Raw genomic sequence first — 15,655 nt, 5'->3', positions numbered from 1 at the left:
TACAATGCAGTGAAGGTGAATCTGCCCCTTCTCCATCTGACTGTCTGACTGTCTAGGAGCTACTTAATGTACTTCTCAAGTCTCCTTCAAAATCTGCTGCATCTGCAAAGCCACCTTACAGTATTACACCAAAGCAGATGCTCGTATTAAAGAGGTGGTTTCCTGAATAATTGATTCATTCATAACTTTAAAGCGAGTCAGCAGCCAACTCAACCTGAATGAGTGTAGGCAACATTCTTAATGGGCTGCTCTGACTGGGGCTGCTATGATAATGAGGCTGTTGTATCTACCTGACTGGCCTCATGTAGTCAGATGGCCGTCCTCCATAGAGCTGGGTCTGTCTGACGTTCCTGCCTGTAATAGGGAAGGTTTTCATGTCCTGAGATAACTTTTGTTATGATTTGGCACCGTAAATAAAATTGAATTGAATTGAATTGAAAATGTAACATTTTCCTGAGCATTGTAATGCATATTTCTTGTACCATTTAACTCCTTTTCACCTTTATGTAATGGAATAGATGTACTGCCTGTTGCTGAGCTAAGTAGCTTTGTTTTCACATGATACAGATGCTGTTAAGAATCTGAAAATGATGTGTTCACTAAAACTCTCCCGCATTGTAGCTCAGCAACTGTAACCAGACATGGCCGGTCTATCAGGCTTTCACCGCATCGCGAAGCATGCATGGAGTTGAAGTAAGAACAATACTCAGGCATTAAAGAGTTTAGAACGTTGAGCCTTTCCAAAACCAAAAATCACACTAGGGACCATCTTGCAGTCTGATCAAAGCAGTCCAAATGCCAAATCAGACCAGGGGCTTTTTGTGGTGGGGTAATGGCTCTTTCCCTATTTCACACCCCCTTACTTCTGGCAGTCTAATCTGACCACACCCATATTCTAACTTGGCCTTCATTCGGAAAGGGGTGAGAGAGAGATGAGGAAATGCAGCAAGTAAGGACTCAGCCCTCAGCGCCACAGCCTTCACTTGATTATCAACTACACACCTGTAAAGATTTGCGACAGCACCTTGCACGGATATTAGGCCAGGGGTGTAAAGTGTCAACGCCTTTGCACGGACAACATACATCTTTGAACTCTACAGTACCATCCCCAGTTCAGCGTGTCAAATGGCGCCGGAGATTTACCTTCTCCTGAGTAGGACCAAAGCTTACCCAACCGGCCTCCAGCCCATGACGACACCCCCTTCTCTCCCTCAAACTAGCTTTGTTGGGAGACTCAACTCACGTCTGTGCAGCAGAAGAGCAGAGATAAATTCGTTTTTTTATCGAGTCTGTGTTTTAATTAATCTGTACCATTACCAGTGAACTAGAACGGAAAGTTTACAGTAATGACAAAAAGAACTAATGTAAAAGCATGAAAAGGTAACCAAGCTGAAAAGTGTCTTGAGAGAATATCTTTGGAATCATTATTTGCTGGCTTAGAAAAATATTTTTATCCACATCCTCTTACATAGCCTAATGCTGACTATAAATATGTCTTATGCTATTGCTAAGTTTCCACAAAATATCCTTTTTGACACAATCTAACGATATTGCTTTTTTATTTTGTAGGAATAGAAAACATCTTTGCCAATTAACACTACTGTCTAACGCCCTGGAGAGTCATTGAAACATATATATTGTTTTGTTCACAGAAACCGTTTCCTTTCAAAACAAAAGGTTACTGCTTGCAGCTCAAGTCTGGCTCTGTGCCTTCAACAGCAGTTAGATGTGAACACTTTGAAAATGGCAGAGCCCACAGGACACAAACACCACACACACTTTCCAAAAACATACCAAATGACAATTATAACACAGTGATCACACAAAAAGTGCTTGGAGAGGAGACATACCAGCTGCAGCCAGGCATTTGTGATCAACACCTGGTTCTTTTCATCCTGGAGGGGAACAGGAGGAGAGAGAGACAAAGGAAATAATGATCAGCAGCAAGTCGACATGGCTGTAGACAGATAGTGAAGGAAATTATTCTGCAGGGGGAGAGGAAATACAAAATAAATACTTTATGTCTGGTTAACTTGAGGTGAAATTAAGAGACAGATCGGTGAAGTCAAACTCAGATGACTCTGACGCTGGCGCGCTCTCTGAATGACAATGATGCACTCAGCTTTTTTCTCTTCTACGACACGGATGGAGTGATGCAGAAGTCATGTTTTGCCATTTTAAACAAATTAATAAGGAATGAAAAAAACACAAATAAAAAGGGCAAAGGAAATAGACAGTGACACTGAGCAGAAAGGATGCAGCTCTTCAAAAAAGAGATTACAGCAATTTCTATCTACGTCATACAAATATAAAAGTAGCCCTAGCTGCATTTTACATTTCACAAGGGTCAGTTCATGGTCAAATGGCCAGAGAGGATGAGAGAAAAAGGCGGGAGCGTTGAAGTAAGCAAGGGAAAAAGTACGGAAAGTGAGAGAAATCAAGACTGACAGAGAGAGAATCAGCATAGACAGAGGCTGAGATAATTTAAGAGACAGCAAGAGAAAAAGATCGAGAGAGGTCAGAAGTAGAGCCACAAGGAAAAAGAGCAACAAAAAATCTGAGGTGGAATGGGCGTTTTTAAAGTCTGTTTTGCCCAAGCCTACATGACAGCGACAAGTTTATCTTCTTGTTGTACACTGGTTTGTTGTGTGTCTGACACTTTATCTCACTAACCCCTAAAACACTCGACAACATCTTCAATTCTCTATTTCTTCACGGATTAGCCCTTTTTTTAAATTTTATTGAATCACTCAAATGATTTATCACGTTATCATCTACCCATGACTAAGTTCAACCCTTTGAAAACTTTTCCTTTAATGTTTCTGTGGTAAAATCGAATCGTGAAATCAATTTGCTCACTTTATTTCTTTCTATTAGTCATCCCACCAGACCTAATTTTTTGTATAGTTTTCTTTCTTATCACACACTTTTTTTACTGTTCTCGCTCGTTTCATCCTGCTTTTCTTCTCTCTCGGGACACAATTTCAGAGGTGGAACATGAAGAATAAAACTTGTTCTAATGTTGAGAGAGAGACGAGTCTACTTAGATTAAATCTTGATGATGAGGTGGTTGAATAACTGGTTTTATATTATTTTACTAAGGTTTTACCAATGCTTTTCAAAATGCTTGACAGTAATGTAAAGTATGCAAAATCTTTAATTAATGAGTTAATGGAATAAAAATTGCAAAACCATGTCCTTTAAAGCTCTTTAAAGAAAAAAAGAGGTTTATGATTAAGTGAACAGCATTTGTCTTATCTGGTTCTACAGTTTCAAACAGTCACCAACTAGTAGTTGTGAAATCACGTTTTGTAAAAGCATTGATTGTATTTGATTGCATTGGTCTATGATTCTTTAGTGTTTAAGATGTGATAGTTATTCAACTACATCTGTACATCTCACTCAGACTAAAATATCTGGACCATTTGGACCTGCTTCCTCGCCCCTTTACTTTACAAAACTGGGACCCACCCGAAACACTAGTGGACAAACACTCCAAAGGGTACCTTTGACTTTTGCAGGCTTCAGCTTAATGGCTTGTTGCTCCAGATAAATGTGAATCTGTTTTAAGGAACTGACAGATCAAGGTTGATGTTAAATCATCAACAGTTTTGCATCTCTGTTCCTCAGGTTTCCATCCATCCACCTTAAAAAAGGTTTGGGACAACCATTAATATGAATATGGTCTTTGCAGTCACATAATTGTCAAGATATTAAAGGGGACATATCATGCTCAGGTTCACACTTGTATTTAGGGTTACTAGAATATGTTAACATACTTTGATGACTCATTATTTTTCTCATACTGTCTGTCTGAATATACCTATATTCACTCTCCGTCTGAAACACTCTTGTTAAGCTCTTATCCTGAAAAAGCTCAGGCTGCTCTAATTTGTTAATGTTTACAGGTCTTCTGCATCCACGCTGTAACATCACTTTAACAGCACTTTCTACCTATATACAGAGTAGTATAGTTGTGACATCACAACTATACAGATGTCCAGACGGCCTGTTTAAAGGCACCGTTTCTGAATAGAGGCTGTGTGTATTGGTTTGAGTGTTTTTATACTTTACTCGACTTCTTTATTATTAAAAAAGACCTGGAAATCTCACTTTTCACAATATGGGACCTTTATGCATCTAGCAATCCTTAAAGTACAAATTGTAGAGTTCCATTAACTTTCCTTGTTGTTCTAACGATATGTATAAACTTCCACAGGTGCTTAAACTTAGAGTCATCAATGACAAGCAAAGCAAACTCGCTGCTCTTACTTCTTGTGTAGTGAAAATCGATTCTAACACAATCGCTACTCTCTCATCCCCGCCTCCTCACCTCCCCCCTGACTCCCTCCACGCTCCAAGCTTATCTCCACTTGTCCCTCTTTAAAGCAAACTCCTTTCTCCGCTGCTGAAATAGAACAGCCTTCCCATTGTGTGTTTGGCAAAGCAACAGTTTTCTGTCCCTTTGGTGTGTGTGAGTGTAATCAAGCTTGCAATCGCTGAGATTTGGCGCTTGTTTCGAGGTCGCTGTGTTTTTGATGGTTTTTGTGCCTGACCTTTCTTTTGTGGTGCTTCAGGGATGTCACTTAGCTGAAATAGGCAGCATTATCGGACCTGTATCACCCGCTATGAACACTGTAATCTCCTCATAAATCTGCTCTGATTGGTTTTAGACAGTCTGGCAATGGATTGATGGACACTTGCATTCAATGAAAGCTCCTTTTCTCTGTTTGGTTGTCATGACATCATATTGCCAAGGACAAAAGCATGTTGTTTATCCATATATATTGCTCCAGAAATGGCTTTTCACCTGTGTTTTATGCCCAGTAGAGAACACTAGCATACCTTCCTACATCTTTCAATCAGGATCAGAGGATCAGTGTTGCAAAGATACTCAATCTGTAAACAGTCAAGAAAAGAAATTCGGAAATCATATCTCAAAATCCTCTCTTGCGCTTCCTGCACTAGTCTTCACTTTGGCTTCACTTTAGATTTTTGTCAATTTCCTGAAGAACAGATCTTGAGTGATGGTATGGGGGATGAACAGGATGCCCTCACGTTTTTATGGTTCAACAGAGACATACGAATTTCTGCTGCATCACAATGGAGAGTGGATGCAACACAGCCTGGTTTAGCAAGTGCACAATGAGAAATGTCGCTCTACATTTGCTGCATTTGATAGAATCAAATGTGAACACAAGCTGCCAAAATTTTTGTGCAAAGCGGCATTTATTAAGAGGAATGTTTCTGACTGTGTGAATCTCCCTCAGGAGACTTCTGAAGATTTGTAAAGTCACATTATGATCACCATGCCAACAGCACTTGGCATATTCTGTTACTATGTTCTTACTGGTCTACTTGATTCTGTTAGTTATTTTAAATTATGGTATTAATGCACTACTCCACTTTATTCTGTCTATCAGGCCTTATATTGTATCCATCACAGCACTATGGTCACTTTATTTTTCAGTATTCATCTGTTACACAGAGCTAGCATATACTAGTAATATGCTCATTACACACATGTATCATGTCTGACCTCATCTGAATCCGATCACTGTACACTTATATCTTTTCTGCACTACAGTTCTGTTCATACCTGTTTTAACAGTCTACTGCATGTTTACATTGTTTACACCATACACCCGTTCACATGTCTGCTTACATCTGATACACGCATGTCTTTCTACATCTCACGCCGATGATGTTCTCCGTATCTAACCTGTACTAACACACTAACATCCTGACACTTGTTCTACCTGTACTAACACACTAACATTCTGACACTTACTCTTCTCTTACACTTTATTCTTGTGTTAGGTTAAAATGTTTTTGTATAATTGCACTGTCGTTATTTGCTGCTCTGTGTGCCCTGAATTGCCCCCCCGGGACAAATAAAGTTTTTTGAATTGAATTGAATATAGTTCTCTGCAGGTTGGTTTGTTTCTTCCGATGTTTTCTTATTCTTCAACCTCTTTCTTTATAGAATTACATGTTACTGTTAATGCACTACATAAAACCTTGGAAGTGGTGCAGGGCGTATTCAGGTCCTTTACTTCAAGCAAACATTTTATGTTTATTCGCTTTCTGGCAGCAAGTTAAGTCCTATTTCGACTGGATTTAAGCATTAGCTGCACTGTCGGTAATCGTAATCTCATCTGGCTCACATATTGTAATAATTAGAGCTGCAGTTAAGTTTTTCTGTGAGAAAACCTGTCTTTCCTTGTCTACATTTCACCAGCTCAGTCTGAAATTTGACCTCCATGTCAACAAGGAGGAAATAGAAAATGTTTTTTGCAAATATGGTACACATAAACCTGGTAACACAACATGATAAAGGTCAATTTGTGAACCAATGAAATGCTGGAAAGAAATGTTAAGCACTACAAGTCAGCTCATCAAAGAGACTGTTGTGATATCAGCTACAGGAATGTACTAGTATTTGCTTTTGGTTAGTCCTGCAGAATGTCCATATCTTTTACAGGTCAAATGCAGCAGCTGGCTAGCTACCCTGTCTGGCTAGCTGGATTACTGGATTTGGTTACCTTTGGACAGGGCTACCTATTCTCTGTGTTCCCAGTATTGGATAAGCTAACAAGCTGCTGTGTATGGCCTCATATTTAATGAAAATATGAGAGCAGTATTGATCTTCTCTTACTCACCAGAAAGAAAATACCTGCAAGCATATTTCCTAAAATGTTGAAATATTGATTTAAAGTTCCGTGAGATTTTTATCCAGTTAATTGCCTTTTAAGTTACTATCTATCAAAGTGTGAGTTAATAAAATGGTGACTTATCATATGACCTACTAATGAAAGCACTTTTACTTGCTGCTAAGTGTCTGTGGTGACATTCCCGTGCCAAATTAAAATGCAGCGCTGTCTATTAGTGACGCTTGTCCGAAGAAAAAGAAACAAAAAACTAATCAAAGTGAAGAAGAGCACATAATCAAGAGGCAAAGTGACCGTGAACGTGACAAGATGGAGGGCTCTGAAAGAAGAGGTTCACCTGCAATTAGATCTTACTGCCAAAAAGACAAGGTATCTCAAATCTTACGGATTAAAACTTGAAGCAAAATTCGCAATACTGTACATACTCAATGAAAACTAAAAGTATGAGTATTATTAACAAGGTGGGTGGCACATTTACCAACCAACTCACAGGGTTGAAAGTTTAATCCCAAACTCCCTCTGTCCGCATGTCAACGTGTCCATGGGCAAGCCACTGAACTCTAAACTGCTCCGATAGTCAGGCCAGCACCTTGCATGGTAGATTTGTTGCCATTGGTGTGGCCAAAAGTGCAGTATTTGACCCAGTGTTGCAGTGAAGTAGAAATGAAAAGGAGCATGAAATAGATATATTTAACTAAAGTACACATTCCTCGAATATGTACAATGTTCAAGTACTGAGATGCACTTAGTTACAGAATCTTGTTTTCTTTGTAAGCTACAGAAGGCACATGGTGTCCCTTCCCATACTGGACGGTGACCAGTCCTGTGCTCGTCTGCCTGTGTATCTGTCATTATTCATGCTGATGAACCCAGTCTGTGAGCATCAACCTGCCCCAGTTCTCTGGTTAGAGAGTTACCCTGAGCAGATGGAGGAATCAAAGGCCACATTACATACACATACAAGCACACACACATACATAACCAGCTTTACATTATTTACAACTGCCCAGTAAGCATTACTTCATATGGTCTTGCCAGGTTATCCATTATATATCAAGTTAGTTAACAATGTAGTTAACAACAATACATTAATGGCAAAAACACACATATGTTGAAAATATTCGACGACGTGTATTCAACAAATATTTGTCAATAGTACAGTACAGTATAGTGCTATGAGGTGCAACAAAGCCCATTTCAGCAGAAGCCTAATCCCCTCAGCCATCCAAATAATCAACAAAACAAAACCTCACAAAAAAATGTACGTCTCCCATGTACCCAAATTTTATAAATGTGTGTGTGTGTGTTTAATTAATTTCTCATATGTCAAATGTCTTAAATGTCTGATGTAATTTGTGTCAAATGCCCAAGTGTTTCTGAAATATGTATGTGTTTTATATTTTTATGTGCCACAAATGTGTCTGTCAGAAAAGTCTGCGAAAAAGATTTACAATGAAAACGTATGCATGACTGTGAAAAAGGATTTCCCTAAGGCGACCAATAAACTAACTAACTAACTAACTAACTAACTAACTAACTAACTATAACTAACTAACTTACTAAGTAGCTAACTAACTTTTCAGTCAGATCAACAAATTAATAACATTTTAAATTAAACTGTAAAAAAAAGCACTCAAGGGTATTTTTACATTTTGTTAGAAAAGCGCCATATGTTCTCTTTTTGGAGGTTGCATCGCCTCTTGACTGTTGTTTGCAAGCATAAAGAATACATCAAAATAATGTTTCATATTTGTTGTAGTTGACTAGCACATACGATTAATAATAGAATTGGAATCCTATATTATGACCGAGCTTACGGCTCTTACCACCATGTAGTTATCATGAGAAGACATACACATCTTGTGACAGGGCTGGCTCAGGGATGTGATGGGGTGTCGGCTTGGGTTTTGTGGATGAGTGCTTGGGTTGTGTGGTGGGGCTAACAGGCAAGGCTGGGCTGGAGAGAGGATAGGTGCACAAGATGGGGAACAGGAGGAAACACACAGTGAAGCACAGGACGACCATGGTAGGGACAACACAAAATGAAATGTGACAGAAACTCTACCCAAAGCACAGAAGTGTCGATTTAAGATCCGAGCCGAGAGTTTGACTTGAAAAACAGTGAAGAGTGACAGAAAGGGAGAATTGTAGCCACATTGAGCTAAATGGGGTTTCGGTGTGTTTCTGGGTAGTATTTGTGTGTGTTTGTGTGTGGATAAGACCTGGTGTTTTGAACAGAGCTTTTCTCTTGGGAAACATTAAACATTAACAAAATGAAGAAGAGACATTTTTATTGTGTTGGGAAAGAGTATACAAGTTGTTTAAAGAAATACTTTGACTACACGTTTGCTTTTTTGCAGAGTGATAGAAAAATATTGACATCACTCTCATATCTGCATGGTAAATACATGGCTACAGCAGCAGCCAATTAGCCTAGCTTAAAAGAAAGACCGGAAAGCTAGTCTGGTTCTGTCCAAAGGTTAAAAAAATAGAGAAGCTTGTACCAACTCCTCTAATGTTCTATCTTATTTTAATCAGTAGTGAAAACAAAGTGGAAAAATGGCTTGTTGTGGTTTGACCGACAATTTTTTGGCTGTATTTGGAGAGTCTAAAGGTAACTTCAGACAGAAACTTCATTGATTTTTTGTTTTGCGTCAATTGCACAAATTTGACTGCTGAACACATAATGAGAGGGTAGAAAGGCCATTGAGCTGTTTGCTGTGGTAGTTTGACTGGGACAAAACAAAATGCCGATTGTCGTTAGTTGTCATCAGGACAACACACGTCAGTGGGGCTGTAAGGTGTGTGCAGCTCGCTGGGAGGAGAGCGCACCGACACAGCTTGGGGGACATTCTCCACTACTCTGTGACAGGAGTGTGAGGATGAAGCATTAAGTTGTTAAATTTACCTAATTTAGCAGCTGATTCTCTGAACGTCACTACTCCAAGGCTCATTTGGCCGTTCCTGCAAACCTCACCTCTGCAACTTGCAGCAAGTCTGTCGATATGGATGTTCATACGGAAGTTAGCAAACAACGGTACACAAAAAATGGCTGCTGCTCTGACCATTCTGTTACTGTATGTTGATTTGAATGGCAATGTCCTTTCTATCCACTTTCATTTTTACAGCCCATATTGTTACCAAAAAGCCAGTGTAACAGTAATGGTCACAGTGATTTTGCCAGGCAATATGAATGCAATCTCATCCAAAGCAGACACACCAGTTACACCAACGATCTGCTGTAAGCTAAGTTAACAATGTTACTTTAGCTAGCTTGAATGTTTTTATGTGTCGCTTTTATGCTATATTTTCTTTAGCTAGGTTGTCATTTGGAGTCAAGTGTTTTTGTTACAGTGTACAGCCAAGCTACATTGTGACAAAAATGATAGTGCTGGTAAGTGACAACAGCTAGGGGAAAGGGAACATAACAGTTGCTGATGGTAGATACATATGTGGTTATAGTTAGTGCAACATAACTGTGTGTGTCTCCTAGCAACCATTCTGCTAAATGTTAATAAAGAACAACATATTCATATTTATGGCTCTTTATTTAATGAAAAATTGCCAGGTTTTTATATATATATAGTAACTGTCTTATAAAAGCCGCTCTACATTGCCCTTGCAGTTTTAAAATCTTTGCAAACCACAGTACATCTCGGCTTACTGCTTCAAACAACCTCAAATTGATTGTTTTCACTCCTCAGACTTTCTGCTAAGCTAAGATAACTGGCTGCTGCTTTAACCTTCTGTTTAATGGACAGATATGAAAGTGGTATTGATCTCATCTAACTCTCAGCAGGAAGGAAAATAAGACTGTTTCCCAAAATGTTGAACTCTTCCTTTATAGGAAATACATAAAAATAGTTGTGATCAGAATGAAAAGAACTCAAAGGGCGAGGAAGAATGAAGAGCAGCTTGGACAAAAAAGGAGCGAAAGTGTGCAAAGGCATATCTCAACACTGAGATTGAATTTTCTTGTCGAATGAAAGAAAGGACTGAAGGCCTGTGGTGCAATGAAATGAAAAAGGATTGAGGGGAGAAACAAAGAACTTTCAAAGACGAATAGTCTCACTGGGCTGGGTGCCTCCACTGGTGGAATAACAGTTTTAAGATCAGAGGAAGATGTGTGTGTAGTGAGCACAATGTGTGGGTGCATAAGCATGCACCGAAGTCACTGTGGATAAATCAGATTGAATTCTTGCAACACAAACAAAACAAAAAATCCTGAAAAACATCCTTTATGAAAGAGTTTGACAGTCTCGAAATTAACTTTCTCTTGCTCACTCTCGGTGTTGAATTTCCATACATATCCTAATTTTTTCCATCCTTCTCCAAACATACTCTAAATCTTAGACTTGCCAAAATACACACAGGGTCACAAACTCACCACATCAATGATTTGTAGCAGTGTAAGGCCAAGTTCCACAACAATGGGCGCAGAGTCATTTTGAACAGGTCTTTCCAGACGACTGTAGTTTACCATCAGGTCTCGGTACAGCTTTCTCTGGTACATGCCTCCATGACAACCTGGAGGTAAAACAGGATGGAGAGTGAAAATGCAAAAAGTCAACAAAGTCATACCGCATAGGTTTCTTCTTACCGTCTAATATGACCCACAGTATCAACACATCCTCATACAACGGTCTCCATTTTAAATACGCAGTTAACAGTGTCACAGTGTCACAGTTTGCTTTAGGAAATAATCATAGTTTAGGTTAAAATAAGTACATTTGTTATAAAACTTTACGTACATATATAAGTACATGATGTTACATACGTCACATAGAGTGAGACGTAACTTAAGCAGGTGGGTTAAAATAAGTCAGCATCGACTTTTGGTTTCATGTGGGACATAGACAACGGCCTCCAAGGTGAAGTCATGTTTGATTGACCCACCCATCCACCCAAACCTCTTCCCTACGCAGAGTTCTATACTACAGTATGTTACCTGACTTCTTCCTTTGCTCCTTTCATAAGTACTACAGCGACTAGAGGTTGCTGCCACTGCAAACGTGAATAAAGGTTGTGATAAGATGCTTGTAGAAAAAAATTAACTGGGGGAGGACAGTCTCACAGGATAGAAGGAGAGGAATCGTTGTGGGATGTACGAGAGCAGACGAGGGAGAAAAAGAATGATAGATAGTAGACTTACAGGAGTAAAGAGGAAGAATAAGAGGTTAGAGAGGATGAATGGAGGAATGACATGCTAAGTATAAAAAGAGAAATAGGAGCAATGGTGGAAGGAACTGGCACATTTAAATTCTACCGTTACCATCATTAGCAGAGACTCAGACAACCCAATAAAACATGCTGAAAATCTTCTTCCATGCATATTAATGCCTGTAATGTAATCAGCCATATTATTGCAATAATTTCCAACATTGTTCACACAGCACCAAATCCCTCAAAAAGAATCCGGATTAAATCATCATATGCTGAATGTAATGAGTGAATTATCAACTCAGTGAACTTTAATTGCTTCCTCTTTGTGTCACCTGTATTCACTACGCCTAATCTAGACGTTTACAATGAACACCAAGGCATCCATCTTAAACAGGAAGTAAAATTACACCCTGATGCAAAAGAAAACCCAGTCAGCTGTGAAGGTAGCACATCTTCTCTTTGGCACAGCACTGCTACTCTAGCATTATTTCTCTTTCACCATTTCTTCTGTAAGAAGAGTGACATATGAGTCCACAACATCAACCTTCTGACACACAATCCTGAAATATGTTTCACACACACATTAATGAACAACATATAATCACTTGATTAATTAAATAATGAAAGACTCAATTGCAACACAGTATCACAAAGATGGACAAACTGAAAGAAATGAATAAAAAATGAACCAATCCAACTAAATAAACAAAACAACAGACAATAAAGATTTTACAGGTAAATAATATAACACTGTATCTTGTATGTAACTAAAAGGATATCTGTAAATAAACCAAATTACAGCAGTTCCACACTCAAGTAGAACTGATACATACAGTAACCATGCATTATATCTGTTTAAAATGATTTGATGAGGAGCAACATTGAGCCAGGAGATGCTATTTGAGGAAATAATTGAATTGATCTTTCTTTATTTCCTTAAAAGATTACATCGAACCATGAATTTGTTTGCAAATTTGGAAAAAAATAGATTAACCACCAATTGATTACATAGCATGGCAAAAAGAGACTGCCCTCACAAGAAGAACGACATATAACATTTTCGTCTTAGTTTGAACACATTGGTCCACTCAGAAGTTACGTTTTCAGAACAGATCACTGACCTAAACTGTATGTTTCTGGCCAAAATGACACATTTTGTTTTCACACACACTCACAAAACATTTAACACATGCAACAAAAGCAAATATTTCCAACACAACTTGAGGTCAAATGGATATATTCCTGCACACTGGACAACAATATACAGCCATCGACATTAACCAGTCCAACCTTAGTTCGAGCTGTATTCCTGAGTTTGTTGATACTACACAATTTACTATAGTATGTGCCAAAAAGGCATGGAGTGTATTCTTTTCTTCAAAGAGGAGTTTACTAGAGATACTTAGAAATGCTGAATACTGTTATAAAATAAAAACAGGAAATATCCACAAAACAAAATAAAGAGTTGAAATCAAAGACTTCACATTTAATCCATTGGCATTCCTTTATTTGAAATTCCCTAATTTTGATTAAGTATAATTGGTCATATTTTAGTATGAAGCCTCCTTTTGATCTGCTCCCATTTTCCCTGTTAAAATAATAATTATGCTGTTAATACAAACTTAACACTTTGTATACAACAACATACTATAATGTCGTTGTAAACATTCAGATGTGCAGATGTGGACCAACCCTATGAAACTTGGCCACGTTGCCACCAGCACATTTACAGAACTCATCCTTCAGTGTCTCATCTCAGCCAGAACTGCAACAAGTCTCAGCCTGCATCTCCCTAGTGACCCTTGTCTAAATTAGATGTTGTCTCAACATATTCCAGCAATTACCGAGTGACAGCCAAGACGGGAGAGCACCCAAAGTGACTGAGTGGATGACTAATTAGCTAATGAGGCAAAAATAAACAAAGACAGCTCTCTGTGTGTTTGTGTGAGGGTGTTGGCGAGTGTCAGACAGAGCACCCCTAAATCTTGGCGTGACAGGGAATCTGCATAATGGGGGAAAGTGGCAGCCAGCAAAAGTGTTGAGAGCCGATGGAGTGAAGCGACCGAGCTCAAACAAACTGAACAGTCAGGCTAAACAGTAAAGAGCCCTGTCACAGAGCCACTGTAGGAATAAACACATCTCTGAATGGGTTTCAACCTGGATACACTGCAGTTCATCTATAATTGTACATAAATTAAGTCAATCCCCTATTTCCTATCCGAGTGTCTCTATTTGCAACAAATAACTGATGTATCACTTTTCTTCAATAATTTTTCTTCTTGAAGTTGCAACACTCCAAAGCAAACACTCTGTACCTCCTGCCTGTGTGATAAAAAAAAGGACACAGTCAAGTACAGTTCTTTGTTTTCTAGTTTTCGAGCAGGGAAACCGAGTACTTCCTTCTTCCTGAAGAAGGTAATTCTCATCTGTTATTGTCTGACCTATCAGAAATCAGGTGCTGGATCTCTTAAAATCTTCTCCAGCTAAACAAATCGAAAATAGTTATTTTTGGTCAACCATTCTTACAAAAATATCATGGCTCCTTGTCTACAAATGGCAAACCTGCAGACAGAAACCTGGGTGCAATACATAACAATGACCTTTCATTTGAAAAACAAGGTCTGAAAGTTATTCAATCATGTTTTTATCAATTGTGGAGAATCTCAAAACTCTGGTCTTGTCTCTCTCGACATCCAAAGAAGGACACACATGCTTTTGTATCAACATATTCAGCTGTCTGTCGTCTTCAGCTGATCCAAAATGCATCTGATCGACATTTAAACAAACACCAGAAGATAAGATCATATCAGCCTTGTTCTGACCTTTCTTGGTTACCATTCACTTTTGGAATTTATTTTAAGATGACCTTTGAAGCACTTTATGGTTCACCTCCCAGTCACATTGAACTGCTGCTTCCTGTGAGCAAGAGTGCAGCATCAGATCCTGTCTTGCTTCTAGACTATAGGTAACCAGGCTTTTGCAGTCAGGACCTGAGCTCTGAACTCACAAAAATGCAAAATGTGACATTTTATTTTTTAGTTTATTACCTCCACCAAGAAGGTCATGTTTTGGCTTGGTTTATCTGTTTGTTTGTTTGTTTGTTTGTCAGCAGTATTACAGAAAAACTACTGGCCTGATTTTAATTAAACATTCAATTTTAAAGCTAAAACCAGAATTGAGTTATTTTTCACTTCCATTAACCTTGTTTTCCTAACATTTGTGAGGTAGGACATGCCTTTCTAGTTTTTGTATCATTTTAGTCGTCTGATTTTAGTTGCCTTGTCCTAAATTGTTTTAATCCTGGTTCAACAAAGTGAAGCACTTGTACCAGTGTTCTGAAAAGTGCTGTAAAAATAGCATGACACCCAAAGAAAATCTTTTTTTTGCTGACCTCAACCATCCTCACCCATCGTTGATGTGATCAGCGGTGAAACAGATGTGAGACATTGCTTATTTACCTGCCGTTAAGCGATATTAGAGAAACATAAATATTCAACCTTAAGAAAAACACTAAATGTCACAATGCTTTTTCAGTCATGCCAGGGGGGCACTGTAACATGATATTTCTATCAAACATGCAGCTTCTTGTTGTGACCCTTTTAGGTGACCATATGCTTTTTCACATTCAATCTGAATTTGTTTTTTAAATGATAGAGGTGTAAACTGTGGATCAATAAACACTTACTGTATTTCTGTTGTTAGACTGAGCTTCTATTTGTTTTGTAAGGTCAAGCCTGTAATGTGGTATGTCTCTAAAAAAACAAAAACATGATTTTTCTTTTTTCTTTTTTAAATGACAGCACTTTAATCTAAAAATACAA

General features: G+C 38.5%; 1 protein-coding gene across 1 annotated transcript in view; it reads right to left on the bottom strand.

Annotated features, from left to right (window-relative positions):
• Positions 1-15,655, bottom strand: part of chrna8 (cholinergic receptor, nicotinic, alpha 8) — a gene marked incomplete at both ends in the record, with an annotated part of 52,640 nt that overhangs the window by 25,820 nt on the left and 11,165 nt on the right. The window contains 2 exons of the mRNA XM_083934141.1: positions 1,851-1,895; positions 11,059-11,198. Coding sequence (XP_083790267.1) covers positions 1,851-1,895; positions 11,059-11,198 — 185 coding nt within the window. The remainder of the gene's footprint in view (positions 1-1,850; positions 1,896-11,058; positions 11,199-15,655) is intronic.

Source organism: Echiichthys vipera, assembly GCF_963691815.1.
Source record: "Echiichthys vipera genome assembly, chromosome: 2".
Taxonomy (NCBI): Eukaryota; Metazoa; Chordata; class Actinopteri; order Perciformes; family Trachinidae; genus Echiichthys; species Echiichthys vipera.
Note: the sequence above shows the minus strand (reverse complement) of the source record. Positions and strands in the feature narration are given on the sequence as shown.